Source organism: Dromiciops gliroides, chromosome 2 (genome assembly GCF_019393635.1).
Source record: "Dromiciops gliroides isolate mDroGli1 chromosome 2, mDroGli1.pri, whole genome shotgun sequence".
Taxonomy (NCBI): domain Eukaryota; kingdom Metazoa; phylum Chordata; class Mammalia; order Microbiotheria; family Microbiotheriidae; genus Dromiciops; species Dromiciops gliroides.
The window spans coordinates 389,241,981-389,266,665 of record NC_057862.1 but is presented as its reverse complement, the minus strand read 5'-3'; the positions used below and the strand labels follow the sequence as shown (position 1 = coordinate 389,266,665).

The 24,685-nt window shown below is 44.5% G+C and overlaps 1 protein-coding gene across 2 annotated transcripts; it reads left to right on the top strand.

Annotated features, from left to right (window-relative positions):
- Positions 1-681: 681 nt before the first annotated feature.
- Positions 682-23,543, top strand: PRDM12 (PR/SET domain 12). Of its 2 annotated transcripts, XM_043987745.1 has the most exons (7): positions 682-863; positions 1,028-1,275; positions 2,483-2,746; positions 4,458-4,648; positions 6,932-7,087; positions 18,876-18,987; positions 21,649-23,543. In XM_043987745.1, exons 3-7 carry the CDS (start codon positions 2,524-2,526, stop codon positions 22,032-22,034), a joined length of 1,068 nt encoding a protein of 355 aa, XP_043843680.1. In that variant the 5' UTR covers positions 682-863; positions 1,028-1,275; positions 2,483-2,523; the 3' UTR covers positions 22,035-23,543. The 2 variants fall into 2 exon arrangements, with proteins under 2 accessions (XP_043843680.1, XP_043843681.1); XM_043987746.1 differs by lacking the exons at positions 682-863; positions 1,028-1,275 and having other exon boundaries at positions 2,400-2,746.
- The last annotated feature ends 1,142 nt before the right edge of the window (positions 23,544-24,685 follow it).

The window sequence follows — 24,685 nt, the reverse complement described above, 5'->3', positions numbered from 1 at the left end:
GGTCCCGATCCCTTGTACTACCTTGTACCAGCACCGAGAGAACTGCTTAGCGGCCAATACCCAAAGTACCATTAGATCTGCCCTCCCTTCTGTTTTCCTTGTCCATTCCCATCTGCGGTCCTATAGCCTCCAACCCAGGAAAGCCAATGGGCCAGGCTTTGGGCTCTCCAAGAGTCCCAGAAGCCTTGGGCTGGAGGCGCTTGGGGCATCAGGATTCCTTGGGCAGTTGGCCTGCTGAATTTCCATAGAATAGGTTGGTGGTGATGCTGTTGACCACCTGTTAGCTGGGCCCTCGAGGTTGTGGCCAAATCAAATGGGCAGGAGAGGGAGGGAGGAGATAAGTGAGAGGTACTTTATCCTGTCCTGGGCTAATGGGGGGCCAGGGACTGGAAAGGCTCTTTGGCTCTATCTAGCTTTGCTATTCAAACGCAGCAAAGCCTCTTTCTCCTCTTCTTTCCAGGACACAGGGACCCTTTCCCCATGGGAAAAACGCCCTTGGCTGCCAGGGGTAACTTTAGTGACGGGGAAATAAAGAATGAAGGGGTAGAAGCGAGCAAGAGATACGGAAAGGGGAGGGGGGAGGAAAGAAAGAGGAAAAAGGAAACAGAGAATGAAGAAAGGCTGGGAGGTACAGAAGCTGTAGAGGGAGAGGGGTGATGCGTTGGAGAGACACAGGCAGACCGAAAAGAAAAGGGAGTGAGGCAGAGAAATAGCCGGGGAGAGAATTTCATTTGGCCGCGCGGATCCTAAATCGGAGCACCTGAACTGGGAGGCTTCCCTTTGGCCTCCCAAGAAAAGGGATTTGGAACTAGGGTAGGCCTTAGGCAGAGAGTCAAATATAGTCCGGGGCTGCCGCCGGGCAGGTGAGATTGGAAGCCCAGCCTGCCTGACTGGGGAGGTTCTGTTTTGTGCTTTGGTTTGGGGTTTGGAGCCAGTCAGCAATCCCGCGTACTTGTCTTTTTGGAGAACCACCCCGGGGCCCCCTGAGATCGCACCTGAACGCCTTTCCCCTGGATCTTATTCGCAGGCCGACAGTCTGGACCCGCGACAGTGAGGAGGATAGGGAAGCAAAACCAGCCTGGTCCGGTTCTGTTTGGTTCGGACTCTGACCAAACCCGCGGCTGGGAGGAAAAGGGGCAGAAGTCGGACCCTGTAGCCTGGATCCGGTTGAGGAGTCTGAAGAAACATCCCGGATTTAGTGACATCCCCGACAAAACTGGAAGGCAGGGACAGGTCGGGAAGTGGGTTTCACTCGGTGAGAAGTATCCCAAGCAGGTGAGATCTCGGGCACCAACGTCCACAGCTTCCTCCTCGCCCCAGCCCTCCAACCCTTAGGCCCCCATATCGGCTCAAATGGCCCCCGACGGCCAGGCAGAGATTGCGGCTCCACACACTGACCCCGGGCCTGGATTTCGTTTCCCCGGCGGTTCGGATCCTGACGGCCCGCTTTATTCGAACTACCCGATCCGTGTTCAAAAGAGGAGCGTACCCCGGCGGCCCCAGCGGGAAGCATTGGGAGAGCTGGACCCTGGACGGGGACCTGAGGAACAGGGGGATTCGAGTATGGGGCTACATCAGGTCGGGAAACTGAGGTTGGGGGACTCCTTAGCTAAGATCACGAAACAACCCTGCTCCCCAGTTCCTCAAAGCTGGGGCGCGAGCCGGGGAGAGGAGAAACGGGAGGCAGAGGAGTGCAACCCTGCTTTGCCCTGGTCCAGTCCCGAGGCCAGTAATACTTTGGCTGGGTAGCGGTAATAGCCTTCTGGCATCCGATGCCTACTGGGACAATCGGAGGCAGCAACCAGCCCAGGAAGAGTGTGTCTGTCTGTCTGTATGCGGGTCTGTCCCTCTTTTTGTGCCCGTCTCCCATTCCTCACACCCCCACTCAACTAAAGAAGTGCAGACTTCTTTAGCGGGTTTCAAGAGCAGTCTCTTTACCCCAGCCCCCCTCCCCGATTTCTATGCTGGGATAAACCTAGCCTCTGGTCCTGCCTCTCCCTCTGCCCTTCCCACAAGGGGAGGGGGGAAGGGGGAGAGGAGGGAGGACGACGACAACGACGAAGGTGAGGAGGGGGCTCCTTCTCCCCCCTCTCCCTCTAGGTTTGTCGCTCCCTGGTAGAACAAGTCTATCTTACAACGTCAGGGGGGTCATTAATAACCAATTAGGAGGGTCACTGCGGCTCCTATAAAGGGGCTGAGAATTTGCCAAGTGGCAGACTGTTAGGTGTAGAGTAGCAAAAGGCGAAAGCTCGCCCGCAAGCCCATCTCCAAACACTGATAAGGTCCATATATATATTTCTCTATATATATAGAAATATAGATAGATATTGGCTATCTACGCTATCTTTTTCTTACACACTCTTTTCTTGCCCCCTTTTCTCTCGGCCACCTCCCTCCTCTTTCTCCTCCTCCTCTTCCTCCACCTCCTCCTCCTCCTCCTTCTTCTCTTCTCTTGCTCTTCCCTCCCTTGCTCTCCCCCGAGCCCATTGCCGTCTCGAGTGGCCAGAGAAGACGGGGTGGTTCATGATGGGCTCGGTGCTCCCCGCGGAAGCCCTGGTGCTGAAGACTGGCCTGAAGCCTCAAGGGCTGTCTCTGGCTGAAGTGATCACCTCCGACATCCTGCACAGCTTCCTATACGGTCGCTGGCGGAACGTTCTGGGAGAACAGCTCTTCGAAGAGAAGTCTCATCACGCCAACCCCAAGACTGCCTTCACCGCAGAGGTCCTGGCTCAGTCCTTCTCCGGAGGTGAGTGGGCCCTGCTCCCCGGGGTGGTTTTAAGATGGGACAGCTACCGCTTACACCCCCCCCCTCCTTTTCAAGCCAGAGGATCCCCGCTGGCTCGGGGCCTGATACCTACATACCTCTATGCCCCCTTGGACGGCGCTCTGCCCAGCCCACCTCAACCCAGCCCATAGCACGCACAGAAACGCAGGCAGCCAGGGAGCCAGCCCAGGCAGCTCTTTGTCCCGGAGTTCACACAGAGGTGGGGTAGGAACGAAGGGGACATTAGCCCTCCTTGGAGGCAGGAACCAGGGGATGGGGTGGGGAACAACTTTCTGAAAACCCAGCGCTTGGAGCTCTCCAAAATCCACAGTCCTCGGAATTCCTCTCCCATTGACTTCCTCACTCCCGGTCCCACCGCCTCTCCCCGCCTCTCCCCACTCCTTCTCCCCACTCGGCCATTGATTCCACCCCCACCCTCCCGCCCCCGCCCCTTTTGAGCCCAAGTCCCTGGCATTTAAGGCCTTACTAGGCGTGTAATAGCAGTTGACTCAAAAAGAAGGGTTTTAAATTCATTTAGTTAACTTGGGCTTGACCTGCGAAAGTTCCCACTTAAACCCAGAAACTTTAAAGGGGGGGAAGAGGGACTGGGGAGGGCTGGGGAGAGGGAGAGAAAAAAAGTTTCTTTTCTTTAAGATGTCTCAAGTTCTTATTCCTCATTCATCAACCGGCAAACAATATCTCTCCCTTTCGCTGGCATTTCTGGGCGTCCCCCTCTCTTTCCCCCCTTTAAGATTTCTGTTCCTCTCTTAATTTACCGTGAAGACTAATTCCAGTTCCATTCACACTATGTCAACCATCTAATCTCCCCATTTTGTAAGGGGAATTCCTCGGCCCCTTTTAAACAAGTCTTCTCCGCAGTGAGGCCGAATTTACTGCTACAGCATTCTTAAAGGGCTAATGAATTTAGAATTAGCAATTTCTTTCTAGTTGAGCCTAATGAATGCAGATCACTTTAACAGCGTGACAAATTGCTGGATGGGCTGAAATAGACACCATTTAACCCCCCTTTTCAGGATCTGCGCTCTCATATTTTTTTCCCAGGTAGCTTAGAGGGGAACCTTGTAACACATTGTAGGATCCGGAATGTGCATAAGCTGCCCCCATCCCAGCCGGGGGTCAGGTCCGCCTGAGGCTCGAAGATCGACCCTGAAGGGGCTGAGGCACCCCCACCCCCACTCCCATTCCAACCCCGGCCCAGCCAGGCTTGGACTTCCCAATCCTTGTGCGCGATGGAGTAGCCTCCGCCCAAGGAGAGGTAGCTACTGTGTATTGCATGATAGTGCTGGTGAAGTGTTTCTCCTCTTCATGTCCTGGAATCCCGTTATGGTACCCCCATAAGCGTTTTCCAAAGATCTGCCTGATCCCTGGACCCTCCCCTGATTGCGACTGCCTGCAGGAAAAGAGAGCCCCTTGGAAGACGGTTTGCTTTTTACTTGGTGTCCCCTCTCATCCCTTGCCTGACTCTATAGCTGCCCTCAGACCAGGGCCTCAATTCTGTCCCTTCACGCTGAAATCTAGTTCTGTGTCCTCCAGAAAATCGATGGGGAGATGAAGGAGATAAGACTGGGGTCTGGAAGGGAAGGTGACTGAGATGTTCTGTTGGGACCCCTTCTTGTGCCACCCTCCCCAGCTTTTTCACTGCCTCATCTCATCTCCTCTCTCCACCCAGCAGAGGTGCAGAAGCTGTCAAGTCTGGTGCTGCCATCCGAAGTGATTATCGCTCAGAGCTCTATCCCCGGGGAGGGCCTGGGTATCTTCTCCAAGACCTGGATCAAAGCAGGCACTGAGATGGGTCCCTTCACAGGCAGGGTCATCTCTCCGGAGCACGTGGACATCTGCAAGAATAACAACCTAATGTGGGAGGTAAATAGAAAGGGTATTCACCTGGGGAGGGGCCTGGGATCAATGTTGAACTGGAGGGCAGGTATACCAGCTGCTGCCCTCCTACCAGCCTAGCTCCCTGGGTAGGTACTTTGCAAAAAGAGCCCTGGGGGCTGCTACTGAGTCAGCCTCTGCCAGGCAGAGTTATCTATGAGGTCAGAACGGGAGGTATAGTCAAGTCTCTCAAGGCAGGGCACCAAAAGGAACAGGAAAGGTTTTGTGCTACATACTGGGCTCTGAGTTCTCCTCCTCTTGGACGTAGGGCAGTGGACACCCTTCAGATTAATAGTGAGGAACACATACAGTACTGGGGCTGCCGAGTTCAGTCCAAACACATACTGATCAAAAACTACCATCCTCCTCCCCCACTAACTCATAGCTAGCAAATAAGCACATAACAGTGGTCTCCAAATGGGGGATGGGGGAGGATGTAGCCATGGGGTCAAACACACCAGACTTTCCTCCTTTCCCAACCCCCTCCAAGGACACACCTCAAACTGAGCAAATCTCCATCATTTTTGGAAGGCCCACAAAACCTGCCTTCTTTGCAATAAAGCATCTGTTCCACAGCCTCTCCCTCTCCTTCTCCCCCAGTCCCTAACCCCAAAACCTTGCTAAAGGCCAGGAATAAATGTATGTGCAGATGTCAAGGAACCAAGGGAATCTGTGGCCTTGAATGTCATACCCCCCCCCACACACACACACCCTCTGGAGGAGAGTCCGAAGGCCTAAGTTCTAGTTCCAGCCTGCCACTAACCTTGGGAAAATTCATTTCCTCTCTCTGGGCCTCAGGTTCTCCATCTGTAAAAGGGCAAAAGTGAACTAGATTATTTCTTAGGTCTCTCCCAACTCTAATCTTGTGTTCTTAAAGTCTCTTTCAGCTCTGGCGTTTTATATGCTAAGATTCCTTCTGCTTCTGACATTCTATGTTCGAAGCTCCTTTCCAGCTCCAAATTTATATAGATGTACATGGCACACAGTGAACGACAAATTTGCAGTGAAACAGAGCCATGTTACATGAATCATCCTGGTTTTTTCATTCCCTTCACAAATTGAAAGGGAACTGGCTAGGAAAACTTCACTTCCCTTGCTTAGTGGGTGCCTTATTTCCCAGTCCTCCTTCCTCCAAGGTGATGGGGTTTCTTCCCTAGATTGCTGGCCCAAACACCATTAACTTGTCCAAATCAGATGATTTAAGGAAGCTTCTAGTTTTCCGGAGTGCCTAGAATTCAAAACCAAGTACTGGAAGCAGAAAAGTTTCTTTTTTCCTTCTCTACTTTCTACCCGGGAGAGGCAAAGCTACAAAGTAACAGCTGAGAAGTACAACTAGTTATTACTAAACATTTTAGAGCATCTTAAGACAGGAAATACAGGTTATTCTCCCCATTTCACAGAGAAGCAAAGTTAGGCACCTGGAACCAGGCTTTCTTAGTGAGTCAACAGTAAAGCCTGGAAGAAAACTCAGAGGCTTCGCTCCCCTAAACTCATGGAAACTTCCCACTGATTATTTTAGAAAGGAAGAAGAGTTAGTCTTATTCTGTTTTACTCCAGAGAAAAGAACTAAGAACAGTAGATAGAAGTTCAAGAGAATCGGGTTTTAGCTTTACAAGGAAACAATTCCTATTAGAGATGTCCAAAAGTGGAATGAGCCATCTTGAAAAGTAATGTGTTGGGGGGCGGCTAGGTGGCACAGTGGATAAAGCACTGGCCCTGGATTCAGGAGCTCCTGAGTTCAAATCCAGCCTCAGACACTTCACACTTACTAGCTGTGTGACCCTGGGCAAGTCACTTGACCCCCATTGCCCCGCAAAAAAAAAAAAAAGTAATGTGTTCCCCATTCTTGGAGGTCTTGAAGCAGAAGCTGGATGACTACTTGTTGGAGGTGTTGTGAAGAGGACTCCTATTCATGTATGGATCAGACAAGATGCTTTCTGAAGTCTTTTTCACCTCCAAGATTTTATGAACCATCCCCATTGGTTTTGTTCATTTAGCAATCATGGGATCACAGTATGGTTGATCAGGAAAAAACTTTAGAGGCAATCTACTCTAACCTCATTTCACAGATGAGAAAATTGAGACTCAGAGAGGTGATATCTTACTTGAGGTCACATACTTCATAAGTGGAAAGGCCAGAATTGAACTAAGGTCTGACGACTTCCAAAGTCCAGTGTTTTTTCCACTATGCTATATATGCAACAAGCCTCCAATGGGCTCTTCTTCGGTCTTCCCATTTCTTAGTTTGGGCTCCTTTCTTCCCATGGCCAGGTATTCAACGAAGATGGCACAGTTAGATATTTCATTGATGCAAGCCAAGAAGATCATCGAAGTTGGATGACTTATATCAAATGTGCCCGAAACGAGCAAGAACAAAATCTGGAGGTGGTACAAATTGGCAACAGTATCTTCTACAAGGCAATTGAGGTGAGAAGCTGTGGGATGACATAGCCTCTTGGCCCAAGATCCTACTCTGTATATGTCTTTGTGTGTGTGTGTGTGTGTGTGTGTGTGTGTGTGTGTGTGTGTGTGTGTGTTTGGGGGGGGGTCCTTTAGAAATTCTGAGCAGCAGGGTTCCTCATGCCTATATTTGAACTATATTTGTACACTTTAAAAGAAGCCCAAATATAATATCTATTTTTTTAATCAGCAAAGACCTTCTTTACAATTTATTTTTAAAGAAAATGGTGATCTAAGACAGCTCAAAAGGGAATGCCTGGTGTTTATACCCTCTAGACAAGTAGTCCACAGGATAGACTTGAAAGATGTTCCTTTAGGGATGTAGAGGACTGGAAATGAAATAACAACTAGGGAAGAGAGTTTTGAATTTGGTGCATAGTCATCTGTGTATTCATGGTATATTCATCTGTGTATTCATATTCATCAAAATTTAAAAAAAACAAACAAACAATTTACTCAAGCCCTATTCAATGAAGGGCACTGTGCTGAGCGCTGAAGATCCAAGGATGAGTAAGACATGATCCCTGTCTACCAAGAGTTTCCAGTATAAGGAGAAAAGGACACATAACTATAATAAAAGCAGGAACAACAGGGAAGACCTGGGGAAAGAGTTTTACCTCTAGTTTTATCTTTAGGAAGAATTCAAAGCCCCAGGCTATGATTTTCATTTATTACTCATTCAAAAACCACTTATTAGGTGCCTAAGTATAAACATTGTGGGAGCTAAAAAATTTAAATGACATTGTTTCTGCTCTATAGAGCTTGTAACTAGTAAGGTTTAAGGGGTTTTTTTTAGTTTGTTTTTATTTATCTATAAGAGAGTCATTGCTTCTCTGTCCCTGACAGTTTCAGAAACCTTCCATTCCCAGATATCGCATGAGCAGGACCCAGCAGTTCCCTCAACTGGCATCAAATTCCCTCCTGAATAACCAATGCACTCAAAACCCATTTCCTCGAGAGGAAACAGGATTGGCCTTTGCCCTAGACAGATCTTGCCACTAACAGACTCAGGGCAGCTTGAGGGAATGATAAACACCATTGCAATGGGACCTAGGGGAAAAGCTCTTCCTGGGACCCTCAACTCTGCAGCATGTAGGGAAGGGAAGAGATCATGGCACAATTTAAATGCTATGTCATGAGCTAAGATTAAGGGCTGGTATGAAACACTGAACAAACTCAGTAGAGGCTGGATTACGTGATGTTGAGAGAACACTTGCTAGCCAGCCAGTGGCCTGGTGTGGTCTCTCTGTGTGATTTGAGGACAACCCCCACTCACATGACTTTAAATTAGCCTCAGTTTGAAGTTCACATCAAGAACAGAACATATTCATATCTTCACATCCACCCATCTATTCCTTTACCTTTGAATCCTCATCCTGACTCCTCAGTACAAATCCACTCCTCCCTTTACTTTCACAGTATCCTCAAATAGACATCCTCTCTTTTTTTTTAAATAGAAATCTTTCTTTTATTTAATTTTTTTGCAGGGAAATGAGGGTTAAGTGACTTGCCCAGGGTCACTTGCTAGTAAGTGTCAATTGTCAAGGCCAGATTTTAACTCAGGTCCTCCTGAATCCAGGGCCGGTGCTTTATCCACTGCACCACCTAACTGCCCCCAACATCCTCTCTCTTAAAAATATGCATATGTCGGGGCGGCTAGGTGGCGCAGTGGATAAAGCACCGGCCCTGGATTCAGGAGGACCTGAGTTCAAATCCGGCCTCAGACACTTAACACTTACTAGCTGTGTGACCCTGGGCAAGTCACTTAACCCCAATTGCCTCACTAAAAAAAAAAAAAATATGCATATGTCCTCACTTCTCTCATGCACTCCTACTCTGCTTGCTCCCCTGTATCCTCACAGATTCTCAATTTTTTTTCTGGGGGGGGGGTGGTGGGAAGAGAGGATGGGACCTATAATTTTACTGGCGGGGGCAGCTAGGTGGTGAAGTGGATAAAGCACCGGCCCTGAATTCAGGAGGACCTGAGTTCAAATCTGGCCTTGACACTTGACACTTACTAGCTGTGTGACCCTGGGCAAGTCACTTAACCCTCACTGCCCTGCAAAAAGTAAATAAATAATTAAATAAATAATTAAATAAATAAATTTTACTGGTGTCAGGAATTCCCAGTGAGGAAATTCTCCAGGCCAAAGCAGGCTGGCAATTGCTTTGCAATTTATAGTCTTAGAGGACTGCCTGGAGAAGTAAGCAATTAAGCAACCTGTCCAGGATCACATAGCTAGTAAATATATATTAGAAGTGGGCCCTGAATCCAGGTCTTCCTGATTCTGAGGTCAGCTCTCTATAAACTATGACTGGCTGCCTAAAACCCTTATATATGTTTATACCTTCAGCAAGTCTTTTTAATTTAATTTTATTATATTTTTGGAGATAAAGTATGTTTAAGTGACTTGCTCAGGGTCACACAGCTGGTACATGTCTGAGGATGGATTTGAACTCTGGTCCACCACCAGGGCTCTATCCACTTTGACACCTAGCTGCTCTCATTGCTTTCATAACAAGACACATATACACTCATTCTCTTCTGTTCCCCACTTCACAGAGTGCTTCTCACATCATATATACTCATACTTTGGGCAGCTAGGTGGTGCAGTGGATAGACCACTGGCCCTGGAGCCAGGAGAGTAAGAGTTCAAATCTGAACTCAGACACTTGACACTTACTAGCTGTGTGACCCTGGGCAAGTCACTTAAGCCCCAATTGCCTCAAACATCTGGGGCCATCTCCAGTTGTCCTAACATATATCAGAGTGAGACTGGAGACTTTGCACAGCCCTCACTCATTTAATCCAATTTATTGCAAGTCATTACATCCATCATGGTCCTCTTCAAGAACTAAGGACAAACAACAACAACTCATACTCTAATGCCCAAACATACACACTCTTGCTTTCTCTCAGAAATATCTTAATGTGATTCAACTAAACTCAACAGGTTTATTGAGCACCCACTATTTTCTAGGCACTGAGGGAGATGAGATATGATATGGTCCTTAGCCACAAGCGGCTCCTAGTTAGTCACAAATCTCACCACAAATATAAACATGGTGTCACATTTAAATAGGACTTAAAGTAAAAAATATAAATTGTCATTGTGCCTGGGATATTACTGAAGCATTCATAGCTTGAGGCAACTTGGGGTTTGTGGTATGCTTCACTGTGTGTGCCAAAGCTATTTAAAGTGGAATAGAGCCAAGGAGGGAACCTGGGAGATTCCAAGGTAGAATTCAAAGCCTGAAGATAGGGGCAGCTAGGTGGCACAGTGGATAGAGTACCGGCTCTGGATTCAGGAGGACCTGAGTTCAAATCCAGCCTCAGACCCTTGACACTTACTAGCTGTGTGACCCTGGGCAAGTCACTTAACCCCAATTGTCTCACACACACAAAAACAACAAACAAACAAAAAACCCCAAAGCCTGAAGATAATAGCAGGACTGATTAATTAGAGTGTCTAGCCTTTCAAAGATCCAAAAACAAAAATCAGCTTTCAATCTCTTAATCTTGTCCAGAGATTTTAAATTCTAAAAATTGAGAGGAGGAAATAATATAATTTCACCAAATGATTATCCTTTCAGTAGCACTGCATCAATCCAACTGGAATGATGCATCACTGATTATTTTGTTTTTATTTAGAGAGAGTCCAGTAATTTCATCACTGAAGGCAACTCCCAGTGTAGAAATTCCCTCCAGTCATGTAAACTGGGAATTTATAGTCTTAGGGTTACCTAGCAGTATAATGAGTTTAAGTGATTGGTTAAAGTTAAATCTATGTCTATACACCTAGCTGTTGTTGTTTGTTCTTCATACTCAAAGAGGACCAATGACACCACAATGTTGGAGTCAAGTTATAATGTGTTTCACTGTGACTGATCAGTCCAATATGACCTTGGAAGGCTCTACCACAGGTTGGGCACAACTAGTTCCCTTTAACATTTTGGGATGAAGATGTCTCTAGATTTGCACATCTCATGTTTCCTTTCTGCTACTGCAATTCTGCTTTGCTCATAGAATACAGTGCCTTCTTTGACTCAGGCATGCCAGGCTGGGCGGTACTGTGCCAGTGTCTCCCATATCTCTCAATTGATACTAAAGTTCTACAAAGAGACCTTGAGAGTATATGTCAAAGGAAAGACATAAACCCAAGTCTTCCTGACTCCAAGGACTGCCCTCTATCAATTGTCACTCTGTCTCTCAAATTGCTGGTAAAGTAAGGAAAAAGAAAAAAAATTAAATATCCCAGAATTTGCTTTAATAAAAGAAGTCCATCACATAAAAGAGTGCAGCCATTTTCTCAAAACTAACTCAGTAGGTTTGAGTTAGAATAGATATCATTAATTATCATGGAAAACTCACTATTGGATATTAGAAAATGTATCTCCACAGATCTGACAACACACACAAGACCCAAACTTCCTTCTTCAAGCAACCCATCTGCTGTGTGATGACTAGTTGCACGTGACATTTTGCAAGTTGTTGCTCTAGATGTCTTTGAAATGAATTGTCTTTTTGTGCAGCCTACACATAAGCTGGCAAAGGAGAAAAGCTTTAAGTCTGATTTTTTTAAAAACTTGTTTTTCAATAACATTTCAATATATTAAACCATAATCTTTGAGAAGTTCTTTCAACCTTATTTATAAAATCCATTTTGTGAGATTTTGTCATACAATTCCCACCAAACCCTTCCCAACAATAGGCAACTGAATAAATTGGGTTAAAATTTTGAGAGATGTCATAAAGAGCATTTTATTCTCAGGGTAAATCTTGGTGTATTTTTCCCTTCCATACTCATTTTTACCTCTGGAAATAACTTTAGCTAGTAGGAATTTCCCCTTACTTAGACATTTTAAAAATATAAACAAAAAAAATATCCCAAAGGCTCAGATTTCTGGATTATTCGAATTTCTATTTCTGAATTATTTTAATAGGAATATATCATATCCCAGCAAACTAGGTAGTCAAAGAAAGTGAAGCATTGCTTGGGCCTAAAAGCAAAAGCAGAAAGAGAATTTATAAATCATTCAACTTTGGGACTTAAGGTCTAAATTTTTACTTAAGTTCGTTCCTGTAATCATATCTCTACTGTCTCTTCCTCAATCTCTCTCCTTCCCCTGTTCTGTCTGTCCTTTCTCTTCCTCCTCTTTCCTTTTCTGTCTCTGTCTCTGTCTCTGTCTCTGTCTCTCCCTCTCTGTCTCTGTCTCTCCCTCCCTCCCTCCTTCCTGCTCCTATAAGTGACTTTTTTTCCCTCTCTCTGCCACTTCCTTTTCTTTTTGGTATCTGCTGAGCTCAGCATTCATGGAACAGATCATCATCAGTTCCTTCTCTTTCCCTTCTTCATATGACTTCTGCAATCATCACTCTAATGAATACTCCAGGATATCTATAATTTTTGCTCTTTTGTCTAGTAGCCTCTTACTTGGAACTCTTGCTAATCAGTTATATCCAGACGGCTATGATTCGGGGACAACTGATGTTTATAAGAAATTATCAAATGCCAAATGACGCACATTAGAATTGAAAGTTAAATATACTTCATTGTAGTTTCATTCTTCCGAGTGATCCATGTTTTAGTTATTCAAGCTCTCAGCTGTATCAGAAATCTCTATTCTGTAGACCATATGTGGATGACAGAGTGTTTACTTACTGGTGATCATCATAATAATTGCTGACATTTATATAGCATTTTATGGCTTACAAAAGAACATGATCTCAGACATATGTATTTGGAACAGAAGCATGCTGAGATGAGGATTGGAGGAGCTCTGAACTGGGCTGAGTGCTTCTTTATCAGGCAAGGTTTGCTAGCGTTGGCATGATTTTAAGCTTGAGAAAATGAAATCCCTATGTGAAGTGTTCTGACAATGAGGTGAAGAAGAGGAAGAAAAGTTCTTAGGTCAATTCTGGATGTTCATTAATACATCTCCCCAGTCAGAATATACTATAGGTGATCAGAGTGCAGGAGAGACATTCAGGAAGGATTGTAGATACTCCTTCCTTGGTTCTGAGATGTGCTCAAAATCTCTAAACCCTAAGCCTCCGAAGAGTCTGGCTGGGAGCAATTCCAGGTGATGTTTCCAGTTCCTTTCTAGAGACCCATCATGCAGTCTTTGGGGAAAATGTATTGCTTTTCAATTATGATGTAATTTTTTCCTGCTGGCTTTTATATCTATCTATCTATCTATCTTTTTTTTTTCAAAATGTCAAAGGACTTCCCCCAGATTCTAAATCTTTTTTCTCTAAAATTGCCTTCCATCTACTGTATATTTATCTTGTAGGTACTGGCTCATGTATGTTGTCTCTACCTCCTCCCTCCTACCCCATTAGAATGTAAGTTCCTTGAAGGCAAGGCTTGCTTTTACTTTTTTTTCTTTCTTTGTATCCCTAGCACCTAGTACTGGCACATAGGCAGCCTTTAACAAATGCTTGGGGGGCAGCTAGGTGGTGCAGTGGATAAATTACCAGCCCTGGATTTGGGAGGACCTGAATTCAAATCTGACCTCAGACACTTGACACTTACTAGCTTCGTGACCCTGGGCAAGTCACTTAACTCTCATTGCCACGAAAAATAATAGTAATAATAAGAAATGTTTATTGATTTATTGTATAAGTCACCAAATCTCATATTTATTTCCTTAAAATTACTTCTAAAATCATATTTGAGATAGGGAATAAAGATTCATCTGGGAGTCACACAGAATATCACTATCATCATCATTACGGTCATCAATGGTACTAGTAATCGTGACTTTCCCTGAAAACAAAAAGGGTTAATGTTGAAGTGGAAATTTCCCCAAAGGAAATCCCTGGATAGTTGAAGCCCTGAAGGAATCCAGGCAGTTGGTAACAGATCCCTGAAACCCAAATCTGTCTCTGAAATGAAGATCTGTTGGGAATGGTCCAGGCAGCTGTATAGATATCAGAATAGAACCGTGTCTCTTTTAGTGAGTGTGGGCCTGGATGACTTTGGAGCACACCTGGCCAAATACCTAGCCCAAATCCCTGGCTTTAGAAATATACTTGTCAGGAGGCAGCTAGGTGGCGCAGTGGATAAAGCACCGGCCCTGGATTCAGGAGGACCTGAGTTCAAATCCAGATTCAGACACTTGACACTTACTAGCTGTGCGACCCTGGGCAAGTCACTTAACCTCCATTGCCCCACCCAAAAAAATAGAAAAGAAAAGAAATATACCTGTCATATTTTGGAAGGTTGTATGTGGCATACCAGCATTATCCTAAGGGGTAGAACAACTTTTCCAGAGGCTGCTGGGAGGAATCTTTGAGCGGAGGAGGGAAAATGTTTTTAACAATGGTGAATAGCACAGATCACCTTAAAAGGAAGATTGTGAGATCTGGACATGCCACTTTATCTGCAATGGATCATCAGTGATCCAGTTGCTGTTGTTGTTAATTAGAGCATATAATGTCAAAACTAAAAAAACAAAAATCAAAAAACTTAAATTATAGAATATCCACAGAGGAAGTGGAGGAAGGGACCTTAGAATATGTAATGTCTCAACATAGAATCATAGAATGCTAGAAGTCAAAAGTAACTTTGAGGTCATCTTGTCTGCCCATCCCTTCACCCCCACCCCAACATCTTATTTTATAGATGAGGATCCTGAGGCTTAGAGGGGAGAAATTATTTGCAAGCTCGCATCATATCCATGGTATAATAAGGGTCTTGAGTTGTCCTCCAAGACCCCTCTCCCAGCTTATCATTTCTGAGGGAGAAATAATTAAGAGAGATGATTTATGCATCATTTTTTTAGTCATAATAAGCTATTGGGAAGTTTTGCTCCTTGTTACAGTGGGAAAAAAAAAGAAATGGGACTCATTGTTCAAATCCTGACTATCATTTCGATGTGTGTTGACTGACTTTCTGACTGATCGACCAGCTTTGTGACTCTGGACAAGTCATGTTAGTTCCTTATCCATAAAATGAGAATTGGTCAAGGTGGTCAAGGTGACTTCTAAGGTCCCTTCCAGCCCTCTCTCTCTCTCTCTCTCTCTCTCTCTCTCTCTCTCTCTCTCTCTCTCTCTCTCTCTCTCTCTGCCTCCCCCTCTTGCCCCACTTCTTCCCTCACCTCCCCCCACTCCATCTTCCTCACTCTACTCCCCCATTAGGTAATTCTGCTAAATTTTCAGACCTTCCAGGAAGGAAGCAGAGGCTAATCACCTCATCTCTTCCATGCCTCCATCACCCTCCTAATTCCAAGGCTATTTACAAGACTTTCAGAAATCTGTGCCTAGATTTTCTTCCAGAACAAAAATCTCTCCTTTGCTCTGGGAAGTCTTGAGAATATCTAGGAAACTGAGGTGTAGGAGATTCATACTAGGACAGGACCATTTGCCTTCATTAACTGAAGTGTTGGCAGGCCAGAGTTAAATACCCTTTGGAGAAGCAGAAGTGAATTTTTTTTTCCTGGCCAGATTGCCTGGCCTTTCTCCTTTGGTTAAGCCCAGGTTCAGATGCTCCATCCATCTTGCTATTAGGGAGCTATTAAAGGCAACAGACGAAGATGGCATAGTGAATAGAATGCCAACCTTAGAGTCAGGCAGACCTGTATTCAAATCCTACCTTATTTTATATGACCTTGGTGAAGTCACAACTTTTTCAGCCAGTTTCTTCAAGTATAAAATGGGTATAATAATATCTGTATTACCTGCCTCAGAGAGCTGTTAAGAAGAGATAATGGATATTAAGTGCTATGCAACACTTCCTTAAAGTGCATTCAAAATTCCAGCTCTTATTATCTAATCCCAAATCTGCTCTCCAAACTAAGCAGTGGGCTAAGTCCATCATTATCCCCAGGTGTCAGAGAAGCTAGACCTTTCCATCTTGAGAACCATCCAACCAGACCAGATCCATGATTGGAGATATTGTGGGAAACAAGACTCTCAGAACACCAGCCTTTTCCTCAAGACAGATTGCTTAATAGGGAGGTACCGGGACCTAAGATACCTGCCTTTCAGACTCCCCTCTCTCTTTTACTCAAATTCTGTAGCTGTGATGAAAAGGATTCATTCCTCTCTCAATCAGTCTGCAAATCCAGTGGGTTAAAGACTTGCCTTCAGTGAGGTTGACTGGACATTGATAAAGAGTTTGGCACTCCTTTTAGGATATCAGCAAAGCCTGGGGTTTTCTGGTTATTCATAGCCTGAACCGGCTGCCAGTGGAAAATTCCTCCGGCCCCACCTATTCTCTTTGACAAGGTCTGTCTATTCTTGTGATTCTATTTGGAAAAATACAACACTCTCCTTCATTCCTTTCTTTCTTCCTTCCTTGCCTCCCTCCATTCCTTTTCTTCCTTCCATTCTTCCTACTTTTTGCTTGTAATGGGGACATTTGTGATGATCCCTATTTTCTTCAGTCTGTTCTTGATCTCTTTTCATTTTTTTTCCCCTTGATAACTTGTTCTCACATAGGCTGAGCCTTGCAAGGCTAGTATTTTGGGTTCATTTTCTTTGCACAATCAAAAGAATCATAAATCTTTCCAAAGCCTCTACTTATTATTTTTGTCACTACCAAAGTGTGTTTGGAATCCAAAGACAAAAATGACATCTGGCGTAGCTGTGTACATTTTGGCTAGTTATTCCTGAATTTCAGTCTTGGGCACTGTAGCTTTCCTAAGATCTGTGACCATCTGTTTACATTGAATAAGTCTGTGTGTCGTGAACTTCCTGGTTCTGATGATTGCATTGTTCATAGCTGAGGCTCTCTTCACAATCAGCTGGGAAAGAAAAGACCATTTGCATGATTTATCAGTGTATTATCTCCCCTCAAATTTTTGTCACATATATATTTTTTTAAATTCAAAAGGAACTCAAATGAATTTTATGTGTGTTTTTTTTCCTTTTTTTTTGGAGGAACGGTGAATTTCATTGCTCTTCTTGAGATTACTCCAGGATGCTCATCACTGTAGCCAGGAACAAAAATTAATCAATCAATAAGTACCCCTCTGAGTCTTTGTTTCCCCATTTGGAAAATGAAAGTGTTGGCCTAGATGATCACTGAGGTCCTTTCTGTCTCTAAATCCTATGATCCTAGAGGAAAGAGCTACAGAGAATTTGAAAGCAATTGAACAAAAAGGTGGACAAAGAGTTAAAGAGAAACATTTATTATTGAACCTGCTATATATTCTGCCTTGTGAAAGATGACAATGACTTAAATGTATATAATGCTTTGAAGTTTACAAAGCCCTCTACATACATTAATCTTATTGAGAGACTAATTCATTCCATCATATTATTGTGTTCATTTTATAGTTGAGGAAACTGAGATATGGAGTGATTGGATGAGGGTCACATATTTAGAAAGATTCAGTCTCCAATCTTAGGGATCTAGGTATTCATGAAGAGAAGAGAAATATTCGATATGGGCCTCATATTTGAGAAATACTGGTTGAGATACCCAACATCTGGTTGAACAACTCATAAACACTAGTGACTAGAGAATAATACAAACAGCCTGTGGTCTCCATCATGCCACACAGTCTTAGGAAATACCTGGATGATTGCAATTTTTGGCTGTCCCTCTTTGGGGCCAGAAGATGATTTCCTTTCTTTTCCTCCTGATCAGTATATCCCAGAATTGGAATTATATTTTTAGTTATAATAATAATAGCTCATGTTTATACAGAGCAGTATAGTTTTTTAAAAGCCACCACATTCCTCACTAGAACTTGTGAGATAGAAAGTCAAATGTTATTTCCTACCCCATTTTTACAGATGAGGAAACTAAGTCTCAAAGCACTTAAGGGCTTGAACCTCAGTCATATGGTCATATGGTCTGAAATTCAAACTCAGGTCTTCTGACCCCAAGTTTAGTGTTTCGTTCTTTGCACCACATTGACTCTCCCAATTTTATCACAGTCCTTTTCGCTGTCTGGGTTCTACATACTACTGGGTCTTACTTCTTACCCCTTGCGTGTCTTTTTTTAAAATTCTGTGTCTAGTCCAGTGACAATCTATGGCAGCATATGCAACATTCTGTATACATAGTCCTATGCCTCTTTCCCATGAGGAAGGAAATTTTTGAGAATCATTTCATGAATTGTCTTTTGAAATCAAAATTAGTCACTTTGTTTAATCTAAATTCAGCTGCCTTTCAATGATGAAAACAACCCCAAACACATTATTATAATTACTGCTGTCTGCCCTATTAACCATGTATTGGACTAATGAAGCTTTGGAAACCCATTTTATTGACTCTAGTACAGGGCCTCTATCTTCCCAGTTCCAACTTTCAGGAATGGAGTTGTCTGGGCCATGGAGAGAGAGCAGGCCTGCAAAGCCCTCAGTCCCTCCAGGATCCTTCTTATAGAAATGTCTAGATTCCTTCTGCATATTGCATGGATAGGGGTTAGTGAATAACAATTATAAGATCCCTCATAGGTGAAGAGAACTCCAGGGTGCTTGGCTGACTTACCATGGTGGTAGAACTATAGATGTGGCCACATTAAAATTCTCAGAGTCTGATTCAGATTTTAAAAGAATCGTAGAATTTAGAGCCAGAAGAGATCGAAGAAAAATCACCGACTGCAGAGACTTCATTTTAAAGTGGAGAAAACAGGCTCAGAGAGTGAGGCTACATACACAGCTAGTAAACAGCAGAACTGGGATGTGAATCCAGGTCTATTCCCTCTAAATCCAACACTCCTCTGTACGAGGGGATACAATAAGAAACTTGATCGTCCTGCCTCTGATTGTCTGATTGTCCTGGTCTCTTTTTTTCTGCAGATGATTCCTCCAGATCAAGAGCTGCTGGTTTGGTATGGGAACTCCCATAATACTTTCCTGGGGATTCCTGGTGTCCCAGGGTTGGAAGAAGAACAGAAGAAGAACAAACATGGTAGGTAGTCCTTAACTAGCCAGGGCCATCATTACAGGTGGCTCTTTGTCTTTCTCTGCTTCCTTTTTAACCTCAGGGCAGTAATAGTCATTAGTCTCTAATTGGAGTGGGGAGAAAGAAAGCCAAATGGTTCTTCCTGCACAGCTTATGTGATACATCCCCTCTGCCCCCAAAACAGATAAAGCTGTTGAAGTGGCTTTTGATGAATTTTTCACCCTTTCTGTGGTTCAGGTAGGAATTGACTTTGCTTGGTTGATCCTGCAACCCCAGTCAGGGACTGACTTTTAAGGTTTCATTTACCCCTCCCCAAGATACCAAGGCCTCTAGGCACAGCTTTCAAAAAATTTATTCATTCATTCATTCATTCATTCATTCTTGCAGGGCAATGAAGGTTAAGTGACTTTCCCAGGGTTACACAGCTAGTATCAAGTGTCAGAGGCTGGATTTGAACTCAGGTCCTCCTGAATCCAGTGCCAGTGCTTTATCCACTGCACCACCTAGCTGCCCCATCTAGGTGGAGCTTTTAAGGATGATAGCCAACAAACTTTTATTAAGCATCTACTATGTACTAGGGCCTCTGTTAAGGGCTGGGAATACAGAAAAAGGAAAAAACAAAACCAGTTCCTGCTCTCAGGGAACTCACTATCTAATAGGGGAGACTACATGAAAACAATTAATTACAAATAAGATAGAGATGGGATAAATTGGAGATGGTCTCAGAGATAAGGCATCAATGGAGGGCTGGGAAAGACTTCTTGCAGAAGTAGGACTTTAAGAAGCTGAAACTTCAGTGTCAGAGGAGAGAAGGGGGCATATAGGAGAGATCTTACAAAGGTAGAAACAATAATTTTGGTGGGGGGGGGGCAGTGCAATGAGGGTTAAGTGACTTGCCCAGGGTCACACAGCTGGTACATGTCAAGTGACTGAACTCAGATTTGAACTCAGATCCTCCTGAATCCAGGACCGGTGTTTTTATCCACTATGCCACCTAGCTGCTCCCTGAAACAACAAAATTTGACAATTGACTTGAATATAGGGGGTAAAAGAAAGTGAGGAGTTTAGGATTATACCTAGGTTTCCAGCCTGGGTGACTGGGAGTATGGTGGTGCCCTCAATAGTAATAAGGAAGTTAGAAAGAGGAGAAAGTTTTGAAGGGGAGACAATGAGTTCAGTTTTAGACATGCTGTATTTAAGATGACTTAAGGGGTGGGGGGGGGCAGCTAGATGGTGCAGTGGATATAGCACTGACCCTGGAGTCAGGAGTACCTGAGTTCAAATCCGACCTCAGACACCTAACAATTACTAGCTGTGTGACCCTGGGAAAGTCACTTAACCCCAATTGCCTCACTAAAAAAAAAAAAAGATGACAAGGGATACTCTGTTCAAGATGTCCAGTAGGTAGTTGGATATGCAAGACAGGAGGACAGACAGAAGGCTAGGGCAAGATAAGTACATCTGAGAATCACCTGCAGAGATATAATAATAGCATCAAAAGGTGCTGCTAACATGATGGGAAATAGTATAAAGGAAGAGGAGAATAGGGCCTAGGACAGAGTCTTGAGGGACACCTATGGTTAGCTTCTGCTAAAGTCATGAAGTATAAATTACCTGGAATATTCATTGGCGTCAAGAGGTAGTTATTCTAAAATGGCATCTCCTCCAAGGGAAGCAGTGAGTTGTGGAAACAGCACTGGAAACCTAGGTTATAATCACTCTTTCACTGGGCTACTCACTTCTCCTTATTGGCTCTTAGTTTCACTGTGAAAAGAGGATTGGGCTAGACTTGATTGTCATGAAGATTCCTTCCAGTTGCAAGAGGCTATAATTGTAAATAATTCATAAAAGTCATAGAATTTCAGGCATGGTTGAGATCTCAAAAGCCACCAAATCCAGCGTACACCAAGCAGGGATTTCCCTCTACATCTTTGACAGATAGTCATTCAACCTTTGCTTGACAGTGTCTGGGTCAAAATGCAAATGAATTGGGGGCAGCTAGGTGGCACAGTGGATAGAGCACTAGTCCTGGATTCAGGAGGATCTGAGTTCAAATCCAGCCTCAGACACTTGACACTTACTAGCTGTGTGACCCTGGGCAAGTCACTTAACCCTCATTGCCCCGCAAAAAAAAAAAAAGGAAAGGAAAAAGAAAAATGCAAATGAATCACCAAGCATTCACGTTTACTGTCTACATTGAAAAATATTTTTACATCATCATTTTCAAAGTATCTCCCCTATCCCCCTAGAGAGCTACCCCTTGTAACAGAATAAAAAAGAGAGAAACAGAAAAACCCCAAAAACATCTCAGTAAAACTAACCAACACATGAGTTGAGTCTTCCAGTACATGTAACGTTCCATACTCCTATTTCTAGGAAGTAAGGAGAGGGGTTTATTTTCCTTTCTCTTCAGGCTTCAAAACAAGCCTATATTAAACGCCTACTTTAGGCTAGGGATTTTGTTAGGATCTGGGCATACAGAGCCAAATAGAAACCAGTGCTGAGTGCCATGCCTGCCCTCAAGGAGCTTACATTTTTATCTACACATAAGAGACTAGGGTTTCCTGCTAAGGTCTACTTCGAGACTGAAGTCATCGGTCTAACCCGGCCGCTCTGTTCTTCCTTCCCTCTCCCGCTCTTCGCTCTTCGCCCCGCTGCCCTGGCCAGAGGACTTCCACCCAGTGGACACTGCCGCCAACACCGCGGGCCGCATGCGCTGCGTCATCTGCCACCGGGGTTTCAACTCCCGCAGCAATCTGCGCTCTCACATGCGCATCCACACCCTGGACAAACCCTTCGTCTGCCGCTTTTGCAACCGGCGCTTCAGCCAGTCCTCTACCCTCCGCAACCACGTCCGCCTGCACACTGGCGAGCGCCCGTACAAATGCCAGGTATGCCAGAGCGCCTACTCCCAGCTGGCGGGGCTGCGAGCGCACCAGAAGAGCGCCCGCCATCGACCCCCCAACGCCTCGCTGCAGGCTCACTCCCCGGCCCTGCCGGTGCCCCACCCCACTTCCCTTGCAGCGCACCACATCCCCACCATGGTGCTGTGAGATGCCCTGGCTGGCCTGCGACGGGAAGCATTGGAGACTGGCATCGCGGCGCGGCCCTGGCTCCTATCCTTTCCATTCCTTCCCTCCCGAGATCTGTGAAAGCTGACCTCTTGGAATGGGAAGGGGAGTGCAGAGATGGGGCTGGTTTCATCTTTTGGTTTTAAGGCAGCTGAGTCCCCTCTCCCACTCGGCTTACATCCCCAGTTTGTATACTGCCTCCTTCTCCAGGGAGCATGGGGTGGAGGGGCAGGAGAAGGCACACTCAGTGTGGTTGATTGATATTATATATATATATATATATACATACATATACATATATATTTTCTTCTCACATCACCATCTTTTGGCCCTTGTAAATCAATCTGTATCTCCCTTCCCCTCACCTAGCTATCACCAGGTCCCCAGACTCACCTGTGAGCCTTTTCCCTTCTCAGGAAAGGAGTCAGAAGGTGGGTGGGGGAAATGAGTGAGGAAGGAGAAGAAGGGGAATGGAGCAAAGATATCTGCTCCCCCTTCTCCCGCACCTCCCAACTCTAGAAAGTTGTGATCCTCCGGAAAAGGACAGCATGGGGGGGGAGGGGGATGTTGGGGGAGGGACAAAGAGAGCGATCTGTGATTTCCCTGTGGCTTATAGTTCAGTCTGGAGGCCAAAGTAATGGGGGCTGGAATGGGAGTGGGTTTGGAATCAGGAATTCCTCCACTCCCCAAACAAGGGGTACCTCTGGTGTCTTTAAAACTCCTCCAGATCTCTCCCTTCACTCCCTTCCCTTCCACTCTCTATTATTCTCAGGAAACAGATGCAGGTTAGTTGGTTTGAGTTCAAAAACAGTGTCCTTGCTAAAGCTGCTCCCTCATGGGACCCAGGTCTGGCCGGGACAAAAAAGGATGGGTAGAGACTGGGAGGGCAGGCTTGAGACCACTAGGTTTTCAGACCAAGAGATGCAAGACTGGATTTCAGGGCCTATTGTTACAACGTTCTGACATCAGACCGTATCCTCCCCTGACCTGGGCTCCTAGAAACTGGAAACTGGAAGCCTAAAGGGATTATGGTAGATCAGGCCAACTGTGTAGGAACAGATTTGGGAGGAGTAAGGTCAAGAGGTGTCAACGCCATGGAATTTAATTCTACCCCCAAAGCCTCATCTGAATTGTCCTCAGGGGAGAAATGAGGAGAACTGGCAACAGTGCTTTTGAGTCTCACCCTCGCCCCCTCCCTGAAAACACTTCCAAACAGCTGTGAAATCCCTTGGGAAAACTAGGAGACTACTTCACCTGATTTCACAGCCCCAGCCCTCTGGAGACCCAATCACATCTTCTTCCCCTCCCTCCCCACCCCAAATTGCTCCTAAACTCCAGTAACTAGCGCCCTCTAGTGTCTCCCACCTTGTCCCATAGTCATTAACAAGTGACAAGTCCCTTAGGGTTTTGTAAAATAATAATTAAAAAACCACTATAATAATATTAATGAAAAGTATAAAGTGTATAGAGTTTTCAAAAACTGTGTTCTACTTCCAGGAAATGGTCACTTTAACTTTGTAAATATTTATCTAAAATGATATTTACAAAACTTTGATATATATTATTTGATTGTATATGTATGACTGTAAATACATTTGTACCTCTTGTATTCTAAAATAAAAAATACTTGAAACATTTATCATTTAGCAAATGAATAGTTTGGGATTTTATGTATGTAGCAGCCTTGGAGAAGTAAAGTCTGCCATGAGCTTATTCTTCGTTAAGGTATATTTAAAAGCCTACGCTTGCCTATGGGTTAGGGAAATTACATTTCCCATTTCCTGTCCTGTTAAGGGAATGGCATGTAGGCTGTGTAACCTATTGTATCCTAGATTTCTTGGTCCCTCACTCTAGCCCTTTAACATGGTTTACCCTAACTGTGATTAATCAAAGGCCCACCATACATATGCTCGGTGATTAATTCAGTTTGAAAAGCATTTGTGTGCTTCCATAGGAAGCATCACTGTACTTATACGTCTACTACCACCATTAAATACCTATTATGTACAAGATACATCTATCTATAATCTGTAGTGATATTCCCCACCCACCCACCTCATTCTTTCCACTCATATGATAGGTATCAGTGGGCCTGGCTCTGATGCAAAGCAATGGGTGATTTTCAAGACCTCACATGACATATAGTTTCCAGAAGACATAATGTTATTTGTCCTTTGTTTTCCCAAGAGGACCAATGACAGTATAGGGTGATATCTTGACTTGCTCATGAATTGGATTTAAGTGAGGAAGTTGAACAAAGTCATCAGCTTCACTCATTCTGTCAGTCATGGAAATCCGATGCCATGACTAAAGTCAAGATGACCAGTGATGGATGCTATTAGATATTACATACTCAAGTCTATCCATTCCACTTATTGTTGGTCCTTTGTTCTCAAAGAGGACCATGACATCAGGGTGATGTCATGACTTGCACTGATTTCAGTGAGGCAGGGCTATGAAAGGTCACCAACCTCACTCTCTCCTCTGGAGCCATCTGGGTCCAGTGGCAAGATATATATCAAGACAAACTGGAGTTTAAGGTAACTGGGATTAAGTGACTGGTCCAGGGTCACACAACTATTAAGTGGCTGGGGTGAGAGTTGGGAGGACTCAGGTCTCTATGCACTGCACCA

Excerpts from the sequence above, each read along its gene's own strand:
- PRDM12 (XM_043987745.1), top strand. The coding sequence starts at position 2,524 with ATGATGGGCTCGGTGCTCCCCGCGGAAGCCCTGGTGCTGAAGACTGGC. Across the intron at positions 2,747-4,457 it reads GGCTCAGTCCTTCTCCGGAG|AGGTGCAGAAGCTGTCAAGT; the intron begins GTGAGTGGGCCC and ends TCCACCCAGCAG. Across the intron at positions 7,088-18,875 it reads TCTTCTACAAGGCAATTGAG|ATGATTCCTCCAGATCAAGA; the intron begins GTGAGAAGCTGT and ends TTTTTTCTGCAG.